At 31.8% G+C, this 25,246-nt stretch overlaps 1 protein-coding gene across 1 annotated transcript in view; it reads right to left on the reverse strand.

Moving 5' to 3' along the window:
- The window catches only part of LOC114335939 (asparagine synthetase [glutamine-hydrolyzing]), an 80,057-nt gene that overhangs the window by 32,197 nt on the left and 22,614 nt on the right, over nucleotides 1-25,246 (reverse strand). The window contains exons 3-5 of the mRNA XM_028286233.2: nucleotides 6,485-6,610; nucleotides 5,529-5,766; nucleotides 2,129-2,305 (exon numbers count right to left, since the gene is read on the reverse strand). Of these exons, the coding sequence (XP_028142034.2) occupies nucleotides 2,129-2,305; nucleotides 5,529-5,766; nucleotides 6,485-6,610 (541 nt within the window). The remainder of the gene's footprint in view (nucleotides 1-2,128; nucleotides 2,306-5,528; nucleotides 5,767-6,484; nucleotides 6,611-25,246) is intronic.

Genomic DNA, 25,246 nt, shown 5'->3' on the forward strand with positions numbered 1-25,246 from the left:
AATATTTTTTGTATTTTGACAACGACACCAAATTTGGGCGTCGAAACGTTAACAAAATCATTTTCTTACTAAAATTTTGGTTTATTTCCAATCAAAACAAGTTAACTTCATCATTTTTCCAAATTTTAATATTTTCATAAATCCTAGTTGATGGTATAGGAAATAACTTATATTTCAATAATCACTTTGAAATTTTATGTTTCAAGGTCTCTATTAGTCCCAATCACTGCAGAGTGGAGCCATGTTTTTATTTTCACGGTGCCAGTAGATGGCGCATAAATTGTTTAGTTTTCAATATTTTTCACAATTTTTCACAGTTTTGAAAATTGTTTTACACGTACTTATTTTTATAATAAATGCTCATGCAAATTTTCAAAACAATCGGTACCGTACTTTTTATGTTAGAAATTCCCAAATTCCCAAAAAAGTATATGAATTTCGCACTTTTACACTAGGATAGCCCCTTAAAAGTATTAAGCTTGTTGTTCTATGTAACTATAGTCACTAATTCTACTCATTAATACACACAGCGGCAAAATTACCGGAACTTTAAATTAAATTAACGGAACGGAACACCTTAAATTAACGGAACACCAGTAAACGGACTCTGTATAGTTCGGTCTGGATCCTTCAAAAGATAAGCACCCCTGTTGTTCGAGCAGGGAAGCCATGTTGCTGCATAAGTTAATCTACTAACATACACCTAGTGTGGCTTCAAATTTAAATATTAATTGAAAACCATGTAACATCAAAGTTTTATACACAAAATAGTGGGCTAAGTTAAACTACAGAAAAGAATGTTTCACTGATGGTAATCTGAAAAAGTTGAAAATGTTCTGGAAGTTTACAATCCATTTGAATGATTTCATGCCAACTACTGAGACTTTCTCTTTTAATTTACAAAATAGAATAGTTAGAATAGTCCTAGATAAATCGCAAATAGGAAGAAATATAGTTTTTTTTTTAACTAAGTTAATGGCACTGGCGTAGCCAAAAGGCCAGTCATGTAAGAAATATAGGTCAATCTACAAAGACATGGAGTGACAATAGTCAGAATATAATAAGAGACAATGTTCAATAAAAACAGGCAATATGCCTAAATAAAAGTAAAAGAAGAAAGTCTAGTAGATCGTTGACTAGAAAGAAATGTATTCCGAAAAATAGTACATTATTGCTCTCTATGTAATAAAGTATTCCTTTTTTCTAAATGGTCTGTAGAATGTTAGGGATAAGTTGCTGAATTTCCTGCTGCCACAATAGTACATTGTTGTAGAATCCTCAGTATTAGCAAAATGTTGGGAATTTTAAAAAATTGTGAAAACAAAAATTGAAAATACTTGTGTACTTTTCCTTAATTGTTTAATAATTGCCTTACCTTTATTGGCTTGTATTAATTGTGTACACTATCTCGATTATGGATTAACTTTTTATGTATTTATTTATGGTCGGATAATACCCGATAACCATAAATATATAACTTGACTATACATTTATATTTGGATTAATGAATTTATCAAATAATTGCAAAAGCAGAACAAGCGTTGGTAAATGGGTGACAAAATTATGTTGCAACTATATCAAATGCAGATTTCATGGTTTTCCGTCAATATAAAAAGAAAGTGTACCCAACTGGTAAATTTTCGCCAGTAAAGAGCAACGAGAAGAACAAACGAAACCTATCAACACTTAAAAATGAAATTAAAGGCAAACATAATTAAGGTAGAAGAAAAACGCCATGACTAAAGATTTTGATAAGAAGATGGCGAAAAACCACTATTCTCAACAGCAATAAAGTAAACGGTTTTTATAAACAATAGTTCTAGGTCATGACACTTAAAGAATATAAACATAGTCTCAAAATATAAGCATCACATAAAATTATGCTCATTTTCATAGTTGATTTTTTCATGAACAAATTAACGGATTCCGCTAAATTCTTTTTCTTCCACCCAGTAAAGTTCAAAAAAGAAACTTTGAATAGACTAAACCTTTGCCCAACTGTGTAAATACCAAATAAAAATCTAAAATAATAAAAAAATTAGCGAAATGCGTCAATCTGTTCACGAAAAAATCAACTATAAAAATGAACATGTGTATATTAGTAATGTTAAAATGAATACTTACGTACCTTCATACGGCAAAAAAGGTTTGAACGATGGTCTATCTCCAGGCGAAAAGTACCTCTGGCTTCGGACTAGTTTTACTTTACCATTTTCTAGTAAATCGTATTCTTCAAAAGTTCCAGGTGGGAATGGTTCTATTTTCTTCGATTCTCCGTTTAGATCTTTCTCAATACCGACCAAACCTAAAACAAGAAATAATTAAATTATTGTTATTTGTTTATTGATTGGTAAATAATTAATTTACAGGTTTTATGAAAATGTTAAAAACGAAAATGGAGAACTGATGATAAACTTCTGCACGAATAACGAACTTAGAATAAACAACACATTTTTTGACCACAAAGACCAACACAAATATACATTCAATAACACCCGTGGACAAAGATATAATATGATAGATTATGTTGTAACCAACAAAGATATACATCCATCAAAAATAATCGACGTAAGATGTCAACTCAGCAGATGTAGGTAGCGACCATAGCCTAGTATTATGTAAAATAGGAATCATTATGAAATACTTCCCACTCAAGAGGGCAGCACCAACACAAACAAAAATCAAAGTCGAAAGACTAAATACGGAATCCACGGAATATACAGGAAAAGGATACCAGAGAAGATTGCTGAGAATAGAATATTAGAAAACGATAACATCGATGAAAGCTGGCAAAAACTCAAAGATAACATAATCAACGCTGCAACAGAATCACTTGGAGAGAGAAAAGTAACGAATACTCACATATTAAAGAAGAAACTCCCGTGAAGAGGAAGTAAAGATAAAATGTGAAGAAAAGAAGAAAGCCTTTTTACAATACAGAACAAAACAAACACAACAGGCATACTTACAACCACTACAAACGAAACGAATACTTTAGTGTGACAAATAAAAAGGGAGCACTGGCAGAGTTTCTCAAAACAGATGGAACACGACTTCTACAGAACACAAAAAGAAGTATGGAGAATGATCAGAGGGCAAAGAAAGGAGATGAAATAATTAATAAAAGCGAAACACGTTCAGAAGGAAACATGGGCAGACTACTTCCGATCTCTATTTGCTAAAGGCGACTATAATGAACCACCAACACCTGAAGTTATGACAAACGAAGAAATAAACATTGAGGAGAGAGAGGTAAAGGAAGCATTAAGAAAATTAAAAAATAGAAAATCTCCAGGAGAGGACAGAATATCGAACGAACTCCTAAAGTACGGAGGACAAGATCTAACTAAACAACTATTAAAACTAATACAAAAAATAGAAGAACAAAACAGAATACCACAAGAATGGAGATCAAGCATCCTAATACCTCTCTTCAAAAAAGGAGACAAATTGGACCCGAAGAACTACAGAGGAATTATCTTCTTAAACACAACATTAAAATTAACAACCAAAGTGATAACAAACAAATTGAATGAAATTATACCACTAGCAGAAGAACAAAGTTTTAGGTCGGGAAGGTCATGCACTGACGCTATATTTATAATGAGGCAAGTTCAATACTTATACAATAGTTGGAGTACAACAAACCGGCATATTTATGTTTCGTTGACCTTAAGAAAGCATTTGATAGGGTTTGTTATACTCGAGAGAGGTGCCTCTAGGAATAATTAAAACGATCGAAAACATCTACCAGAACAACACAATAAAAGTAAAAGTGGAAGATGAACTAACTGACCGCAATTGAAGCAGGCAATTGGATAAGACAGGGGGATTCCTTGAGTCCTTTATTGTTCAACCTGATCATGGACGAAATAATAAAAAAAGTAGGAGCTAAAAAAGGATACCAATGGGAGAAAAACAACTTAATATTTTAGAATTAACAATAATCTGCTATGCAGACGATGCAATACTAATCTCTCAAAGTGAAGATGATTTACAACGTATGCTGCACCAATTTAACATAACCGCCAGAAACTTTAACATGTTTAAAAACAAAATATCTGTTTATAACAGCAGATCCAATAAGATGTCATTTGGAGCTGTAAGGTCAGATAATAGAACAAGTGATGGAGTTTAAATACCTAGGCATCACACTATCTAGCTACGGAAGGCTCGAAACAGAAGTGGAAGATCAAGTGAATAGAGCAAACAGAGACGCAGGTTGCCTGAATGACACAATATGGAGAAATAAAAATATCGGAAAAGAAATGAAAGGCAGAATTTACAAAACAGTCATCAGACCAATAATGACATACGCGGCAGAAAAGCGACACAGAGAGGACAAAAAGATTGCTCGAAACAGCGAAGATGAAAACCCTTTGAAAAATCGATGGTAAGACGCTATGGGACAGGGCTAGAAGTACAGATATACGACGGAGATGCAAGGTGGATAACATTAATAACTGGGTAAGAAACAGAGGAATATAATGAAATGACCACATAAGCCAAATGACAACAAATAGGGTAGTCAGGACAGCGAGAGACGGTTCCCCAATAGGAAGACGGCCAGTGGGAAGACCATGAAAACGATCGAACGACAACTTATTATTAGAGGCATTGAAAAAACAAGTGTCAAGTGCCAGTTGACACTCAATTCTCAATATGTGAGGTTCATCCCTCTCATATCACATCCACGTGGGTTAGAGTCCTGTGTTGCCCTAGGTAATATCCAGGAATATTTGCAACATCCATCGATTTTATTCATAATATGTAGTATCATTTGAGATCTTGCAACTTTTAAAGGGTTGTTACTCATAACTTTTTGGTGGCTCACGCATGCATGCTATTGGCTTAACACTGATGATGGATTACTTGTTAATCCGAAAACGTTTTGTTTTGTGCTGTAACCCTTATTGGGGTCTTTTAAATATACCTTTTACAAAGGATCCTGTATTTTTTGTGATTTATGGTAAACAGCCAGCTACAGGAATTTTATTTTCCTCGTGGATTTTATTTTTTTTTTTTCATTTTTGGCCGGAAATTTGAATTTTTAGAACGATTTTAAAATTTCACATGAGCATAAAAAACTAAGACACTCGTTCCCACGAAAAACATATATAACATCCATTGTTGCACAATATGTCACCCTGAATTTTTTCAGAATTTTAAAATTATAGAAACGTACTTTTAAAAATACAATAAAATTTTTTTTATTTAAACTTTTTTATGTAAAGTTTTTCGTTAGTTCTCGATGCGACTAAGATAAAAAATAAAAATCTAAAAGGCCTAATTAGGCTCTACTCTAGGCGGGTCACGTGACCACCTAAGTGGCTAAAAATTTCAGATAGTAAGTTTCTCTATATGTGCTAAAAAGTGGCCTATATGGAATTCGAATCGAGTTCATTCATGAATTTTTCATCACCTTACCCGACTAGACCCTAGCATACACAGCTCCCTACCGTTTTGGTTTAAGAAATTAGTTAAAAAAGCTTATTGATGCGCTAAAATTTAAGACCAACGTAACTTACCTTTGGCTTCGGAACAGATTCCTAGGACACCGCTGCTACTTATCACTTTGAAAAGTGGTCTCACTCCATAAGGATCTCTTCCTAACAAAACTTTCCTTCTGGGAACATCGATCAGACAAAAAGCAAAGACACCGTCTAGATTCTTAACACATTCTTCGATGCCGAACTTTTCGTACAAGTGGAAAATGCATTCTACGTCACATCTGGTTTCGTAATCGAAGTCGTATTGTTCTCCTAGCTGTAAATTGAAAAAAGAATGAAGTTAAAACAAATTATACATATTGTAACAATATCTTTCCGCTCGGCATTCACCAGCTCGTCAGAAGACGGAACCAAGGAGTGATGGCTTATGATGTACTTAAGAAGAAAAAGGAGAATCATGAAATCAGTTCCACTCGGTGTACTGAACTGGGAAGGAACTCAAACGGCAGTTATGCAATGGAGTAAGTTGGAACTCTTGCGTGGCAAAGATACTTTGGACTGAAAAGATGCTTTGCCGGAACTGTAACCGAAGTGAGCGGTAGCTGTCATCGCCAACCCGGAGCTTTTGTTGACTAGCCATTACATATTTTAAACTTTCAGGTCGAGGTGTCGTCGTATTTTCTACATGTGATTTCCAAGTAAGTTTTTCGTCTAGATGAAGGCCCAGGTACTTTGCTTCTGTTTTTATTGGTAGGTATAGGTGAATTATTTAGGTGTAGTTGTGGACATCCAATTCTTCGATTTGTGAAATTTACTTGACAAGATTTGTTTGTGTTGACGTTTATTTTCCAGCATCTAAGCCAGTCTTCTAGTCCATTGAGATGATTTTGCAAACAAATTAATTTAATGAATTCTAAATCAGTCGAGCTAGGGCCTGAATTTTTCTGTTATTATGTTGTTAACAATATCTATGTATCTCTTACAACATTATTCGTCAGATACTAAACAATGTTTCTGTATACTAAATAACTTACCCTTTGGAAGTTGTAAAGTTCTCCATTACAAATCAGCATTGAATGGGGATACTGATGCAACTTCATGGGCTGCATACCAAATTTGCAACCCACAATGGCCAAACGGTGGAAGCCAATACAGCAATTCTGTAAATCAAATAAAATATATTACAATAAAACAGATTAAAAAGAAAGCATTAGAATACAATAAATCCGCAAAACGATAAGATGGAAATCAGAATAGATGTAAAATTTACAGAATCTGTAGATACAGGCAATGGAATAACGCAGGGGAATTCACTAAGCCTTATACCATTCAATCTTATCATGGAAGAAGTCATCAAGAGTGTCACTAAAGGAAGAGTATACAAAATAGAAAACAATGAAGAACTAGAACAATAGTAATCAGTAAAGAACCAATAAGATGTAAACTAGAAGTCGATGGAGTTAGTATTGAGCAAATAATGGAAATAAAGTACCTAGAGATTACAATGTCCAGCTATGTACCGGGTGTCCCAATAAGAATGGCTCTCGGCCATATCTCAGGAACCGTTTACAGTACAGCTTTGAGAAAAAACTATTTATAACAAAAGTTGCCTCGGGAAAAGCCTGGAAATTATTTTCATAATTGTAGGTCCACCGCTAGAGGGTGTAATTGAATATCAAAAATTAAAAAATCAAAATTTTACAAAATGTACCTAATGAAAGGGCATTGGAAATCCAATCATCGTATTCTTCATAAGATTCTGCGGATATTTGATTTCACAAGTTTAAGTCTACCTTTGCACATAAGAGGTAGGGGTGAGTGGGAACCTTCTTATGAAAAAATGGCTGTAAGTACGGTTCTGCTAAATCGAATTTTGCATACTTGGTCTTGTTGAAAACAACGTTGTTTTATTTTCGAAATAGCCTAATAAGTAATATGCCAGCGAGTAGGCGTTATTTAATTATTTTCGGAAATCTAGTTTTCTTTGGAGAATATTAAATACAAGTATGCATTTTTAACCCTGTATTACAAAATTAGACCAAATTAGCAACAGAATACCGAAAACCGCATGTCGATACCTTTTTTCTATCTCGAGATATCTTAAGAAACGTGTAAATTTTAAACAACTGTTAATGACACCGGTAAACGAAGTTAAGAAAAAGTAGTGCGCTATGGAAAAAACAAAGAAACATTTTCTAGATGTAAACGTATATAATTAATTAAAACAACAATAAGACAAACAACACTATAAAATATAACAAAGAAATAAAAGCAACTACGTACTTAATGACGACCTAAATGTTCAAATTGTTGCCCATCATTTACTCTTTCAAGAGTAGATTGAACAGCAGTCTCAATTTCTACTTTCGCAAAGCTTTGAATGGCGTTTCGTATTCTCTAGATTCTAGATCATGTTTTCTCGCGTAGTGGGCGTAGCGGTAAAACAAGGTCTTTAATCCGTTCCCCTAAATAAAAGTCTAAAACAGTTAAATCTGTTGCTATTCAATCTACTCTTGAAAGAGTAAATGCTTGCATCGAAAATGATGGGCAACAATTTGAACATTTAGGCACTGTTTTTTCCATAGCACACTACTTTTCCTTAACTTCGTTTACCGGTGACATTAACAGTTATGTTTAAAATTTACACATTTCTTAAGATATCTCGGGATAGAAAAAAGGTATCGACATGCGGTTTTCGGTATTATGTTGCTAATTTGGTCTAATTTTGTAATACAGGATTAAAAATGCATGCTTGTATTTAATATTTTCCAAAGAAAACTAAATTTCTGAAAATAATTAAATAACGCGTCCTAGCTTGCATATTACTTATTAGGCTATTTCAAAAATAAGACACTTACATCGAGGAAAAAGAGCTGTTTTCAACAAGAACAAGTATGCAAAATTCGATTTAGCAGAACCGGACCTACAGCCATTTTTTCATAAGAAGGTTCCCACTCATGTGGGAGATTCCCGTGTGCAAATCAAATATGCGCAGAATTTTATGACGAACACGATGATTGGATTTCCAGTGCCCTTTCATTAGGTAAATTTTGTAAAATTTTGATTTTTTAATTTTTCATATTCAATTACGCCCTCTAGCGGTGGACCTACAATTACGAAAATAATTTCCAGGCTTTTCCCGAGGCAACTTTTGTTATAAATATTTTTTCTCAAAGCTGTACTATAAACAGTTCCTAAAATATGGCCGAGAACCATTCTTATTGGGACCCCCGTTACACAGCCAAAACACAAAGAATGCTGAAAACGGAAGAAATGAGAACTTAGAAAAATCACAGGAAACACGCTGAGAAATCGAATAAAGAGTGACGAGATCAGACCAAAATATAATGTACAGGGTATACACGAATGGACACTAAATAAAAAAAAAGAATGGAACAATCACATCAGTAGAATGGCAGACACAAGAGTCGTTAAAATAGCAATATGTACTTGATAGTGTCGTTGAGAGTTGTAAGGAATCAGATCTGGATCTGAACATGTTGGTAAACAACAGAATGTAAAACCGTCTATATATTAAGTAAATAATACCAAACTTGAACAAGTTGATCAAATTGTTTACCATGGATATCAACAGTAACGGATTTACCACTAGGCCGACTAGGCAGCGGCCTAGGGCCGCAAGCAAAAGAGGGCCGCAGCGTTTTGTAAAAAAAAAATTTTTTGATAAAAAAATTTTACTTATTGAATTGAAATCAGTAAATTATTTTTCCACCTACCTCTACCGAAAGTATACTTTTCCGGACCTGATTGTAGGGAGCAAAGTTGTACTTTTCCTCCCTAGGGAGGAAAATATTTTTCCTCCCTAGGGAGGAAAAGTAAAAGTGACGTCATGGTATTTCATTCATGAAATATAACTTATTGACGCCCTGTACAATATCTATTTTCTATTACGTAAGTATGTATCTATAGATTTTAACGTTTATTTAAAAACACTCTGTATTTTGCAGAATGGTAAAAAACAGTAAATTGTTATTCTGATTTAACAATGTTTACATTAATAATTTGACTTATATTTGACAGTTGACAGTTATAATGTACCTACTTGTTGGTTTTAGTTCTAATAAATTTTGTTGGTTAGTTATATAAATATATTAAGTAAAAATAAAAAAATGACTTGTTATTTGAGGAAGGTGGAAAAACCATATGTATAACATGGGAGTAAAGTGCTTTTTCCTCCCTTGAATGATTACTGCCCTCCGCTACGCGTCGGGCAGTAAACTTCATTCTCGGGAGGAAAAGTAGCACTTTCCTCCCTTGTTATACAAATAGCTATTTCCACCTACCTCTACCGAAAGTATACTTTTCCGGACCTGATTGTAGGGAGCAAAGTCGTACTTTTTTCCCCTAGGGAGGAAAATATTTTTCCTCCCTAGGGAGGAAAAGTAAAAGTGACATGGTATTTCATTCATGAAATATAACTTATTGACGCCCTGTACAATATCTATTTTCTATTACGTAAGTATCTATACATTTTAACGTTTATTTAAAAACATCCTGTATTTTGCAGAATGGTAAAAAACAGTAAATTGTTATTCTGATTTAAGAATGTTTACATTAATAATTTGACTTATATTTGACAGTTGACAGTTATATTGTACCTACTTGTTAGTTTTAGTTCTAATAAATTTTGTTGGTTAGTTACATAAATAAATTAAGTAAAAATAAAAAAACTACTTGTTATTTGAGGAAGGTGGAAAAACCATATGTATAACATGGGAGTAAAGTGCCTTTTCCTCCCTTGAATGATTACTGCCCTCATTCTCGGGAGGAAAAGTAGCACTTTCCTCCCTTGTTATACAAATAGCTATTTCAAATAAGAGAATGGCTATTCTACTAAACACGTGGTACGTAGTATCTACGATATATTTTACAATGTTTTGACAAGAGTAACAAAACAATGCAAAAACTGCTACAGACTTGAATGTGACTTGCAACATACAAATCTCTAAAGGAGTACGCATTGAGTCTGTGAGACAACTTTGATTCCTAAGAAAAAAGAGGAAAAGAGTTGTCGAAAAATGACACCTATATTCTTGAAATAAAAATTTGCCCGAAAAGAAAAGAACATGAATCCACTGAACCCCACTTTAATAGCAAAGAATACTTAAAGATTAATACATTCAGTGTTGTAATTGACACGCTTTATTCAGAATTGAATGAAAGGTCCGAAGTTTATTTCAGTCTTAATGAAACATTTGGATTTTTAAACAACTTATCTATCGTCAATTTCCAATGAAGAAATCAGGGTAAAACTTTCTATTTTGACTAAAAAGTATCGAATCGACATATATGGTGACTTTGGAGAAGAGTGTGTACAGTTCAAAGGCTTTGTTGAAGGTATATTTGATGAAGAGAGAGAACCTCATGACAACGAGATTACCAAGCCTCCGAGGAATACCTACACTTTGGAGTATCTGAAACTCATTCATGAAAAACAGTTAACAACATTATTTCCGAATATGGACACGACTTTGTGCATTCTACTATTCGTGATGACATCTAATGCATCTGGAGAAAGATCTTTCAGCGTGTTAAAAAGAATCAAAAACTACTTGAGGAACTCGACTTCAGATGAAGATTCTAGATTGTCTAGTTTGGCTAGTTTTGTTTCAAATGCTGAGCTTTTTCAAGCCTTAGACTTTAAAAATTTGATCAAAAATTTTGCAGCCAAAAAAGCTAGAAAAGTGAGTGTTTAGAGTTTAGATATGATATTTATTATGAGTATGGACTGGAGTAAGTGTAAATGTTAATCACTAATCCAACTTTATACAAATTAAGAATTTAAGAACATGACATTGACGTTTTTCAGTATAAGAGAATAATGAATTGAACGACCTAGAGGTTTATTTGTTGTATTTAATATTTTTATTTTTCAGTACCGTAGCCTATTACTAGTACAGTTCATATTATTTTGCTTGTTCTTTTACTTGTAATGTCTTTTCAACTCGGCTTTTTTAGTCTTTTGTTGTCATCTGTACTTTTCCCTCGGAATGAAACAAATGGTATTTAATTCTAACATTTAACTACAATACTAATTAATAATATAATAATTTTACAAATAACTGCTGTTTGCTAACATTTTGAATTATATATTTTCTATCTTCTTCTTAGGATGCCTTCTCCATTACTGAAGGTTGGCTATAACTATAGCAAATTGCTCTCTATCTTGAGAGGTTCTTAGTATCGAATGTGTGTCCATACCTGTCTAGTCTCTCACGTTCTTCAGCCAGGAGCATTTTCTTAAAAATTGAAAAATAGAAATTGTTGTTAGAGCTGTTTTGGGGTCTTAGCCAAATTTGCAAACCCAGATTGTTTAATTAGTGAATACATTTCAACCTATTTATGTCCGTATTCAAATAGAACATTAGAGGCATTTCTATTCATTTATGTTATATTTTGTATTACGAAATTTAAAAAGTAAAATTAAAATAAAAGTTTTAATTATTACTATTATTATTAAGTCTTTGCGCTTTAATTACATAATCGTGAAGTTATCGGGGGCCACTCGGGGTAATTTGGCCTAATGCCGCAAGTACCCTAAATCCGGCACTAGATATCAATAAAATGATAACGCAGAGACTCACGCGAAATTAGATCTAGGATAGAGTACTCCAGAGCTGCTTTTAGAAGGATGTCCAAGGTATTATGTAACAGAGACCCAAAATTGGCATCGAGGATCCGCCTACTTCGCTGCTACGTGTTCTCAGTTCTTACTGTATTGTGTCGAGTCCTGGACTGGGAAAAAAATCGATCTGAATGGCCTTGAGGCTTTCGAAATGTGGTGCTTTGGAAGAATTTTAAAAGTTCTTTGGGTGGAGAAGATTCGAAACTCCACAATACTAGAACGTCTCAGCAAGACTACCGACATTATCAAAAACATCAAGAGGAGAAAGCTGGAGTATTTCGGACATGTTTTGAGAGGACCCAAATATAGATTGTTACAAAATATTATGCAAGGGAAAGTAGCAGGCAACCGCAGTCCAGGACGAAGAAGAACCTCACGATTGGAGAACTTGTGAGATTGATAGTGAATAAAATTAAGATATATATGATGGTAACCAACGTTCTAAAAGGACATGGTACATGAAGAAGAAGACATCACCTCATAGTAGAGGAAGTATCGACCGACTGAGCAAAAGATGGAGTGACAATCTTCCACAGAGGCAACAACCCGCCAATAAACAAGCAAAATTGCTTATACAGGGTGTTTCATTGGGAAACGGAAATACTTTAATTGTGAATAGAGGTCACCGAGGCGGTTCTAGGTATACTACATTTTTTGCCCTACCGACTGTTATAACCGAGTTACAGGGTGTTTTATCGATTTTGCCAATTTCTTTCCTAAGCCATAACTTTAGAACCACCCTGTATATTTTTTTGATATATTGATTATAAATATTATATTTTGAAAATTATAAAGTAATTGTGACCTTAAAACAACACCCTGTATATTGAAATTCTGAAAATCTGTTTGCATACTTGAAAATAGCACAAAAAACTAAGTCTAATCGTTCGCTTCAATTTTTTGGCCAGACAATTTTATGACTTTAATTTTGAAATTATATTAAATTTTTTATGCCTGGTTGCACCAACAAATCTTAAGCTCCAGATTAGCTAAGCTCTACTTATAAATAGGGCCTCCTTGAGTATCACTTACGTTGCACCATAATTTTAGATTCTTATCTTATTATCAATTATATCTATTATGATATTATGGTATTCTTATTGTAATATATTATAATTATATTATATTAATTCTTATGATATTCTCGACTTAAGCTTAAGATCTGTTGGTGCAACCGGGCATTAAGGACTCTGACATTAAAAAGCAGGTATTATGAACTTTTAATTATAAATTATTAAAGCTATTGAATACATACTCATTTTAAAATTAATCAGTACTTATTTACCACATTTGAACGAACCAATTATTAATCACAAGAAAAATCCAGGTCCGTATTAACAAAAAAACATAAAGTAATTGTAATCTTGAAACAACACCCTGTATATTGAAATTTTCAAAATTTGTTTGCACATTTGAAAAGACAACAAAAATCTGAGTTTATCGGTTTGCTTTAATTTTTTGTGAAGGAAATTTAATGAATTTAATTTTGAAATTAAATATATTGATACTTTACACTTACACTGAAATTAAAAAGCAGATTTTTAAAGCACTTTTAACAATAAATTATTAAAGCTATTAAATAAATACCCTTTTGAAAATAATCAATACTTATTTACGACATTAGAACGACCCACTTACAAATCACAACAAAAATCCAGGTCCGGATTAACAAAACAACATTAAGAAATTATAACATTGAAACAACACCCTGTATATTGAAATTTTCAATGGTATGAAAAGAGCACAAAAAACTAAGTTTAATCGTTCGCTTCAATTTTTTTGGCCAGACAATTTAATAAATTTAATATTGAAATTATGTCGACATTTTTAAGAACTCTGGGAACTCATAATAAAAATTTCGATATAATTTCAAAAGTAATGTCATTAACTTGTCTGCACAAAAAAATTAAGCGGGACATTAAACTTAGTTTTTCGTGCTCTCTTCAGGTGTGTAAACGTATTTTAAAAAATTCAATATACAGGGTGTTTTTCAAGGTCACAATTACTTTGTATTTTGTAGTTAATACGGACCTGGATTTTTCTTGTGATTAGTAACTGAGTACTTCTAACGCATTAAATAATAACTGATTATTTTTAAAATTAGTATTTATTCATTACCATTCATTCATTATTCATTCAAGGTAACTTGAATGATTTATTATTAAAAGTGCTTTAAAAACCTGCTTATTAATTTCAGGGTTCTTAAAAATTTGAATATATTTAATTTCAAAATTAAAGTTAATAAATCTTTGCACAAAAAGTCAAAGTGAACCGATCAACTCGGATTTTTGTGGTCTTTTCAAATGTGCAAACAAATTTTGAAAATGTTAATATACAGGGTGTTGTTTCAGGGTCACAATTACTTTATGTTTTTTTGTTAATCCGGCCCTGGATTCTTCTTGTGATTAATAATTGGATCTTTCCGATGTGGTAAATAAGTATTTAATCATTTTAAAATGAGTATTTATTCAATAACTTTAATAATTTTTAATTAAAAGTTAATAATACCTGCTTTAATGTTGAGTTCTTAAAAAATTCAATATAATTTCAAAATTAAAGTTAAACAATTGTCTGGCCGAAAAATCGAAGTGGACCATTAGGCTTAGTTATTGTGCTCTTTTCAAATATGCAAAACAGATTTTCAATATACAGGGTGTTGTTTTAAGATCACAATGACTTTATAATTTTTTGTTAATCCGGTTCTGGATTTTTCTTGTGATTAGTATATGTCGGTCGTTTGGGTTCTGAATGAGACATATGTGTACCAAATATTAAAAAAATAGACAGGGTGGTTCTAAAGTTATGGCTTAGGAAAGAAATGAGCAAAATCGATAAAACACCCTGTAACTCGGATATAAAAGTCGGTAGGGCAAAATATTTAGTATACCTAGAACGGCCTTGGTGACCTCTATTCACCATTAAAGTATTTCCGTTTCGCAATGAAACACCCTGTATAAAGGAAGAAAAAGAATATATTTACTACACATTGGATAAGATATACAGAATAGTTACTCTGCTTGTTAATTAATATTTTAAAGGAAGTTATGAAGAGCAATATACAGCATGTTTAGTTGTAAATTAGATATCCGTCCTGTAAATGGCAACACTGCGCACCGTCGAGTACCAGACGGTCCCCTTTTCCAACGATAATAATTCACCTGATTCTCGCCGATTCTAACTCTGAAATGAGTGAAATGAATGTCAACAACGAATCAAGTAATCTGTTAACCCAGGTAGGTACTAAGTACCAAACGGGCGACGCTAGGAAAATATTCCAACAATGCATCGCAGATTACCTATTAGACAAGGGCGCATCTGTAAAAATATTAGTACATTTGAACGTTGAGAGGTGACTTATATTTTTTGCAGAAATTGCTTGAAAATAACTATTTGAGTTATCTTCCCACTCAAAAAGGTCCGGAACATTGTTTAAATAACCAAAATGTCAAAAAATTAATGAAAAATTCGATATTTTTCTTCGTTTTTAAACGCTTTTATTTAGTTCAATAGTTTGCGTCAAATCTTTAGACGTTAATTTGAGTGCCTTTTCTCCAATGCAAATGAATGAAAATTTGCAGACATATGCATTCGCGGGAACAATACACGAATAATCAATAAAAAAAAATTTTATGTTTATTAATTGTTTAAATAAAAAAACGATTTTAATGGAAAATGCTTAAACTCTCTTGTTTTTTACAATGTAAAAACTTGAAACTTTTACGGATTGTAGCTAATGATTTGAACTATACATAATTTCACTTTTTACGTTAATTGTTTACGTTATGCTTCATAAATAAACAATAAAGTTTTAAATTTTTTGCTGACTCCGACTACTTTTCATGTTAGTACATCATACGTTTTATACATTGAAATGTTTTATACATTTTATACAATGTTTTGAAAAGTGTAAGACTAAAAAGTAAAAAATAAAAAAATATGAAAAAAATTTTTTAAGAAACGCTTTTCTTTAGTTACGAGTGACTAAAATTTAAAATATAAAAAAAAATCAACTAAAAAGCAAAAAATAAAAACAATTGAAAAATCTAACACATTCGTTAAAGAAAAGCGTGGGGCGGAAACTGTTTATTCGATGAAGACGATCCACGCTTTTCTTTAACGAATGTGTTAGATTTCTTAAATTTTTTTTATTTTTTGCTTTTTAGTTGATTTTTTTTTATATTTTTAATTTTAGTCACTCGTAACTAAAGAAAAGCGTTTCTTAAAAAAAATTTTTTCATATTTTTTTATTTGATTATAACTTTAAAAAGTATTCATATGCGAGAAAAGTTGTACTGGCATAAAAGTTGCGTAATTAAATTTTCTACAATATAGGATTCGTTAAACATTTTAAAAATTGTCACCCTTGTTGCAAAATAGCAATAATTGCGAAAAAACGATAAAAAACAAGTATTCGCATTTTACGTTTTTCAAACATTTATGCTACACTTAGGATCTTCATATTTTACCCAGAATGACTTTATGATCTAAGAAAACAATAGTGTGAATTTCATTAAGATCAGTTTAAAAGATTTTGCAAAATAAATTTTGCAATCCAGCTTTCTCAAAAAAAATTCATTTTTTCAAAATGTTGCAGGACTGAAAATAAAGCAGACAGCAAGTTGAATTATTTTTTACGTATAGAAGAATACTGTACCTTTCATTAGCAATTTGCAAAATTAAGATCGGTTAACCATTACTGCGCCTAGTCCAGAAAGCCACTGCGCATCCGATAGGAAAAATACTCTAATTCGGATTTTTTTGCACAATCTTACTCAAAAAGGACCCCTTTTAACAAATTTGCATGTTGCCAGGACCAGAAGTTGGTCAAAAATTATTTAAACGTTTTTTTTTTGTTTTTTTCCTAAAATATTTTTTTTGCATGTAACAAATTTTTTTAGGTTTTTTGGATCATTCCAAACAGAAAAGGTCTTTAGTGACTTTTCTCTGAAGTTGATAGTTTTTGACATATAAGCGATTAAAAATTGAAAAATTGCGAAATCGGCCATTTTTAACCCTCAAAAACTATGTGAAAAACTGAAAATTTGAATGTTGCCAAGGTAGGTAGATATTCTTTAAACATCGATTGATGAAATCCCGAAGAGTTTTTTGCAGTACAATATCAAAAACCCCTTTGTTTTTTAATTGCCAATCAAGCGTGCGCGACACTATTTTCCACCGTTGCATGTGTATACAGTATGGTGCAAATGAAAGGAATAAATTCGTTATTTCGTAAACCGGTGACTTTAAAAGGAAAAATCCCAAAACAGGTCGGTTTTTATTTTTAAGTTATGATATTGTGTCATATATAGTATACTAGTGACGTCATCCATCTGGGCGTGATGACGTAATCGATGATTTTTTTAAATGAGAATACGGGTCGTGTGCTGCCTCATTTGAAAGGTTCTACAATTCTCTATTTAGTAATATAGACATGTACATAATTATTTGTACAGGGTGTCCAAAATTTTTTTATTAAATTAAATCATTTGGCAAATTGACAAAAAAATTAAATTATTGGACACCCTGCAAAAAATAATTATGTAAATGTTTATATTACTAAATAGAGAATTAAAGAACCTTTCAAATGAGATAGCACACGACCCCTATTCTCATTTAAAAAAATCATCAATTACGTCATCACGCCCAGATGGATGACGTCACTAGTATACCATATATGTCACAATATCATAACTTAACAAGAATGTGTGTGTACTTTGTACGCACGTAAGAAGTTATACTTCTACTACATATTATGTGATTTTTAAGACTATACCAAAAATTTAAAAAAATAAAAGAATAAAACGCACACAAACACATTGAAAAATGCCACAAAGAAAAAATGATTTCTGGACGATAATAATTGTTGGCAAAAATTTTAAATACGCATTTGCTGAAAAAAAAATTATATAACAAATATAATTACAATCATAATATGCATAAAAAATAAAAAAATAAAACTTGCATCGGGAATTGAACCCTTGAATTTCGTGCCGCTTTGACTCGTAATCGAAGCGTAGACTCACTCGTCCAATCGCACATTATTTATCATGTGGAAAAATACGGTAACTGAACGTTTTACTGTTTGACAATTGTTTTGAAAATTATGTAGTTTAAATTTTGTGGAAGAAAATATAAAAATATAACAAAACAGTAAGAAAACAATATATTAGATGAAGATTGGTAGAACTTTTGTTGGTAATCAAATTAAGTATGTAAATCAAAGCATTACATACCTACTAGATAAATAAATCTACGCCAAAAAATCATAATTTAAAAATAAAAATCGAACCTAATTTGGGATTTCTCTCTAAAATCCGCATTCTTGAGAAAATAAATGTATGTATTTCAACCTAATCCAAATGTATAATTACAATATGATTATAATAAAAACTAGGTACTTACCAAATTAGAATGAGTTTTCCTTGTCCAAAATAGTCCAAAAGTCCAAAAATATAGGTATATGAAAACTATTTAAAAAGGCAGTATAACTATTAACTAACTTTTGTTTGTTGTTTCTTTTCACACAAATTTTAAAACGCAACAACCATAAATAATCTAACTACAGCTGTGCCACAGCCACCATATTGAATAATTTTTGACATGTCATTTGAACATCCAATCAGAACAAAGTTATAATGCGCATGCGCCCGGTCGCTAGGTTTTCCCATATAAAAATTTACCCTCTATCGCCGGTAAAGAAGTATAACTTCAAAAATAAAAATCGACCTGTTTTGGGATTTTACCTTAAAGTCGCCGGTTTACGAAATAACGAATTTATTCCTTTCATTTCCACCATACTGCATACACATGCAACGGTGGAAAATAGTGTCGCGCACGCTTGATTAGCAATTAAAAACCAAAGGAGTTTTGAATATTGTATTGCAAAAAACTCTTCGGGATTTCATTAATCGATGTTTAAAGAATATCTACCTACCTTGGCAACATTCAAATTTTTAGTTTTTCACATAGTTTTTGAGGGTTAAAAATGGCCGATTTCGCAATTTTTCAATTTTTAATCGCTTATATGTCAAAAACTATCAACTTTAGAGAAAAGTCACTAAAGACCTTTTCTGTTTGGAATGATCCAAAAAACCTAAAAAAAATTGTTACATGCAAAAAAAATTATTTTAGGAAAAAAACAAAAAAAAACGTTTAAAAAATTTTTGACCAACTTTTGGTCCTGGCAACATGCAAATTTGTTAAAAGGGGTCCTTTTTGAGTAAGATTGTGCAAAAAATCCGAATTAGAATATTTTTCCTAGCGGATGCGCAGTGGCTTTCTGGACTAGTCAGGATTTTTTTTATATAAACATTATTTTTTGGTGCTACGCGCAGGACAGCGGATAGTTTTCTCTGATTGGGCATTCCAATGACCTTTGATAATGATTGATAAATTTAAATTTTTAGTACATTTCGATATAAATAAATAAATTTGTTTATTGCAAAATGAAAACACATACTCTGCCCTTTGAAATAATACTTTTTTTGGGAAAATCTTTCTTTGTTCATATATTTTAACTTAGAGAATAAAATTTATTATTTTTAAACATATGCAATTGTTTAAACAATATTTCACAAACAATAATAATATTAGTTTGATTTTTGAGAAATTAAAATATTAAAATACAACAAAATATAGAGTAAGAAACTAATATTTTAGATAAAGATTGGAAGAAATTTTGGTGGAAATCAACTTGTGTGAATCGAACACCGTTGTCCTGCGCATAGCACCAAAAATTAATATTTATTTAAAAAAATTCCTAACGCCGTGGTAGTTAGTGGATGTTAATTTTAAAAATTGGCAATATGAGGTACAGTATTCTTCTATACGTAAAAAAAAATTCAACTTGCTGTCTGCTTTATTCTCAGTCCTGCAACATTTTGAAAAAATGAATTCTTTTGCAAAAGCTGGATTGCAAAATTTATTTTGCAAAATCTGTTAAACCGATCTTAAGAGGAAACAGTAGCGATCAACAGGTAGCGAAATTTTGAATTTTTTTTCGAGATATTTGGCACATTTATTCGTAATATAATAAAGAATGGCGGTACAGAGCCCAATTTGAAAAATATATTAATATGTGGAAATTACTCTGTAATTAAATAAAATATTAAAAAAACGAGCCTGTACCGTCATTAAGAAGAACAAAAACATACACTTTCTTCAAATAAACTTTTTCATCCGATGCCTAGATTTTGTGTCATTTTGGAACTACTAATGAAATAAAAAATTTTAGTAGTTCCAAAATGACACAAAATCTAGGCATCGGATAAAAAAGTTTATTTGAAGAAAGTGTATTTTTTTGTTCTTCTTAATGGCGGTACATGCTCGTTTTTTTAATATTGTATTTAATTACAGAGTAATTTCCACATATTAATATATTTGTGAAATTGGGCTCTGTACCGCCATTCTTTATTATATTACGAATACGTGTGCCAAATATCTCGAAAAAATATTCAAAATTACAGCCGCAATCTTGGAACGCGTTTTTGCTACCTGTTGATCGCTACTGTATCATCTTAATGAAATTTACTGTATGGTTTTATGATATAAATATTTCCCGGGTAAAATATGAAGGTCCTAAGTATAGCATAAATGGTCGAAAAACGTAAAAAATGCAAATACTTGTTTTTTTATGGTTTTTTTCGCAATTATTGATATTTTGCAACAAGGGTGACAATTTTTAAAATTTGTAACCAATCCTATATTGTAGGAAATTTAATTACGCAACTTTTATATCAGTACAACTTTTCTCGGAAGTGAATACTTTGAAAGTTATAATCAAAAAACGAAGAAAATAATCGAATTTTTCCATCATTTTTTGACATTTTGATTATTTAAACAATGTTCCGGACATTTTTGAGTGGGTGGATAACTCAATTATTATTATAGGAGTTAATTCCAAGAAATTTCTGCAAAAAAATATGAGTCACCTCTCAACGTCCATCTCAAAACAGATGCGCCCTGGACTATATATGAAATGCTATATTTTTGTACTCTAATAAATACAGAGTATGGTATAAAACAAAAATGAAAATATTCGGTTTCGGTTTGATTCAAATCGAGTCTCCTGCCATCCTCTGACACCGTGTTTCGGGGTCTACCATTTATCAAAGAGGCTTCGCAAGAAGACTGATTTGAACCAAAACGCACCGAGAAGATGGTATAAAAATATTCAAATATTTACACCACCGGAGTATGGTTGTGGTATTCAAATATTTACACCACCTCTAACGGGGAACGATGAAATGAGTGAAATGAATGTCGACAACGAATCAAGTAATCTGTTAACCCAGGTACTAAGTACCAAACGGGCGACGCTAGGAAAAGTCTAGCGTCCTAGCGTCGCCCGTTTGATACTTAGTACCTGGGTTAACAGATTACTTGATTCGTTGTCGACATTTATTTCACTCATTTTATCGTTCTCCGTTAGAGGTCAGTCTGGCCATACTCCGGTGTAAGTATTTGAATATTTATACCATATTTTCGGTGCGTTTTGGTTCAAATCAGTCTTCTTGCAAATCCTTTGATAAAGGGTAGACCCCGAATCACGGTGTCAGAGGATGGCAGGAGACTATGATCTAATTCTTCAATTTGGAAGAGTGATATCATCGTTTAAAGGGGGAATATTCTCAAATTTAAATGTACACGGCGGCCCTCGGAAACTACCTGTTTAATTTGCGTTTTCTCATAAGAAATCACAGAATGTATAATTACTAATTTATTTGTGCTTCTCTATTGCAGAATTGGTCTGCTATGGCCATAAAAACCCTGAATTTTGTCGACCCATCGATTATTACCGTCATAAAAATAACAAAAAACATGTTTTTTTTTCAAAAGTAAAAATTAGTGAAAACTGAGGCAATAAATCACGAATCCATAGATAAAACGGTTAGGTTACAAAAAAAACAGTTATTCTTTACCTCGTTCCAGTACGAGCAGCAAGACACGTTCATTTACATAGGCGGTTCTGTGGGAGTTGAATTTTCTGATTATTTATAGTGAATTTTTAATTATACATATTCTGTGATTATAAATAAATATAAATACAATGTGTAAATTATAAATACAATGGACGAACAACCGAATTGTTCTAAGAGCAGCACTGCATTTTCAGATTTAGACAGCGATTAATATTTTCTATTAGTTTAGTAAGTTTGTAGTGCTTAGTGTTTGTAAAATAGGAAGTGGTTGAATGCTCAATTATATAAAATTTACGGAAATAAAAGGCAGATATCGAGCACTGAGTTTTATTAAATCTTACTCAAGTATACTTTCGCTCCTAGAGCATCTTCAGGGGCATTTCGTTAAAAAAAGAAAGTATCCTCGAATGTTATTAATATTAGTTTGAATTATGGTGGCATCTTATAACATATACATAGGTACTTAACATATACTAGCGCACTAGACGAATGGCCAACAGATAAAAATTGATTGCCGGTACTTCAATATGCAGAAGAACCCAAGCAATCAATTTTTATCTGTTTGTCCTTCGTCTAGTGTCTGTTAAGTATATGTTATATGTTAAGTTAAGTTCCCACCATAATTCAGACAAATGTTACAATATATTAATTTATTTACATGTTTAACTTACTGACGTTTCGATCTCTACTCCAGAGACTGCTTTCAAAGTTTAAAAAAATAGAAGATAAATAACATAAGAATATATAAATACAGGGTGAGGCAAATAAAGGACCTATTAGAAATACCTCGAGAACTAAAGGCAACATAATCATGAAAATTGGAATAAAGGGGTTTTGAAGGATGATCTATTAAATGAAAATATTTTCATCTCTTTGCAATTGCTTATAACTTCGTTTTTTAAAATGGGACACCCTGTATATTTTTGCATTTTTGGATTCTCTTTGATGTCTTCTTTCTTAAAATATCAGGTTTTGTAATATTATACAGGGTATTTTAAAAGATAATTACGTTTTTTTATTAATTTCGTAGCAAAATGAACACCCTGTAGAATTGTAGTAGTTTGACATCTAAAACTCTACTTACGTTCAAATGATTTTTAATATACTCTACTATTGTTAAGAATCATTAGTATAGCTAAATTTTTAATGTTAGTATACAGGGTTGGTCGAAACTCGGAATGAGTATTTTCTGAGTTTTCTTAAATGGAACACCCTGTATTTTAGTATTGTAATGAAATGATATTTTATGGTACTTTTTTATTTCTTAAGCATTCCCTATACCTAACTGCTTTAATTTGTGCTTAATTGTTAATCGCACCAACAATCTTAACTACGTAGGTAATTTGATACCTAAACCATTATTGGTAATTTTAAGGACCAGTCTGGATTAATATGTATTTATTTCTGAAAAATTATTTGGGATTGAGTGTTTTCACGGCCAACCTAATAAAATTTTACGTATTTTTTGTTGCAATTAATGTTTAGCTTGAATCACCAATAACTCACAAATTAAAGCAGTTAGGTATAGGGAATGCTTAAGAAATAAACAAGTACTATAAAATATCATTTCACTACAATACAAAAATACAGGGTGTTCTATTTAAGAAAACTCAGAAAATACTCATTCCGAGTTTCGACCAACCCTGTATACTAAAATTAAAAATTTAGCTTTACTAATGATTCTTAACAATAGTAGAGTATATTAAAAATCATTTGAACCTTAGTAGAGTTTTAGATGTCAAACTACTACAATTCTACAGGGTGTGAATATTGCTACGAAATTAATAAAAAAACGTAATTATCTTTTAAAATACCCTGTATAATATTACAAAACCTTATATTTTAAGAAAGAAGACATCGAGGAGAATCCAAAAATGTAAAAATATACAGGGTGTCCTATTTAAAAAAACGAAGTTATAAGCAACTTCCGGTATAACCGGAAGTTGCAAAGAGATGAAAATATTTTCATTTAATAGATCATCCTTCAAAACCCCTTTATTCCAATTTTCATGATTCTGTTGCCTTTAGTTCTCGAGATATTTCTAATAGGTCAGTTATCTGCCTCACCCTATATATAATAAACAAATAAAATAAATATAACTATCATTTATGTAATGAAATTAGTCCATCCACCATCACAGAAAAAACCCAGTACATTCTTCTCTATTACATAGGTATACAGGCAAGATATCAACAAAAATAGCCAGATACATAAAAAAGAAAGGAATAACACCAGCTTTCAGAACTAATAACAACTTAGGCAAACACATTAAGAACCATAAGAGCAGAAAGAGAAAGCAATTACAGAGTGGTGTTTACAAATTGGCATGTGGTGACTGTACAAAAACTTACATCGGTCAAACTGGCAGAACCTTTGACAAACGAATAGCAGAACACAAAAGAGCTTTCAACAATAGAAAAACAGACACGTCTACATACGCACTTCACCTTCTAGATCTAGATCTTAATCATTCATTTAATGAACAGTTTCAAATTCTTCATACTCAAAATAAAGGCCTGATAAGTTATCTAGATATATTAGAATCTATGGAAATTAATAAAATGAAAAATACAGATATAATTCTGAATGACCAACTTGAGACAAATAGCTCCCCACTCCTCAACCTATTCAGTTAGAGACTTTAAAATGCAAACACATCGTAAAATAAATCACTTGAGAAAGACACTCTGCTGAAACAGCTGTAGTTACATAGTTTAAAAATAAATTTTGTGGAAGTAACGAAAACAAAAGTTGTCAGTGTTTTATTGTTAGATATCATTTATATCTTTGAAAACGGTCTTTGGATATAATAGAGATCGAAACGCCAGTAAAAACCTGTAAATAACAATATATTGTGACCAATTTTAACAAATTAATATTTAAAAAATATAATATAATTAACGTTGAAATAAAAGTGAGTGTACGCCACTGGATCTTCATGCGTCTTTCCGCGCTTCCCCACTTTTAAAGGATGATATCACTTTCCCAATATTCGTAACTAAAGCATAGATTTAAATCAAAACGATACCGATTATTTTCATTTTTGATTCTAACTTTGCCGCTTCGTGTTACAGCACATACACATGAGAGCGGTTTGCAACGTTGACGTCGCTGTTTACCTGAAAAACCCAAACGCCGCAGTTCAAGAGACCAAGGAATAAATGTAACCGCATTGTATCGTACACATGCAACTGCTCAATGTCATCAAACCGAGGCGATTGTAAGTCAC

The sequence above is a fragment of the Diabrotica virgifera genome, chromosome 1, assembly GCF_917563875.1.
Source record: "Diabrotica virgifera virgifera chromosome 1, PGI_DIABVI_V3a".
Taxonomy (NCBI): domain Eukaryota; kingdom Metazoa; phylum Arthropoda; class Insecta; order Coleoptera; family Chrysomelidae; genus Diabrotica; species Diabrotica virgifera.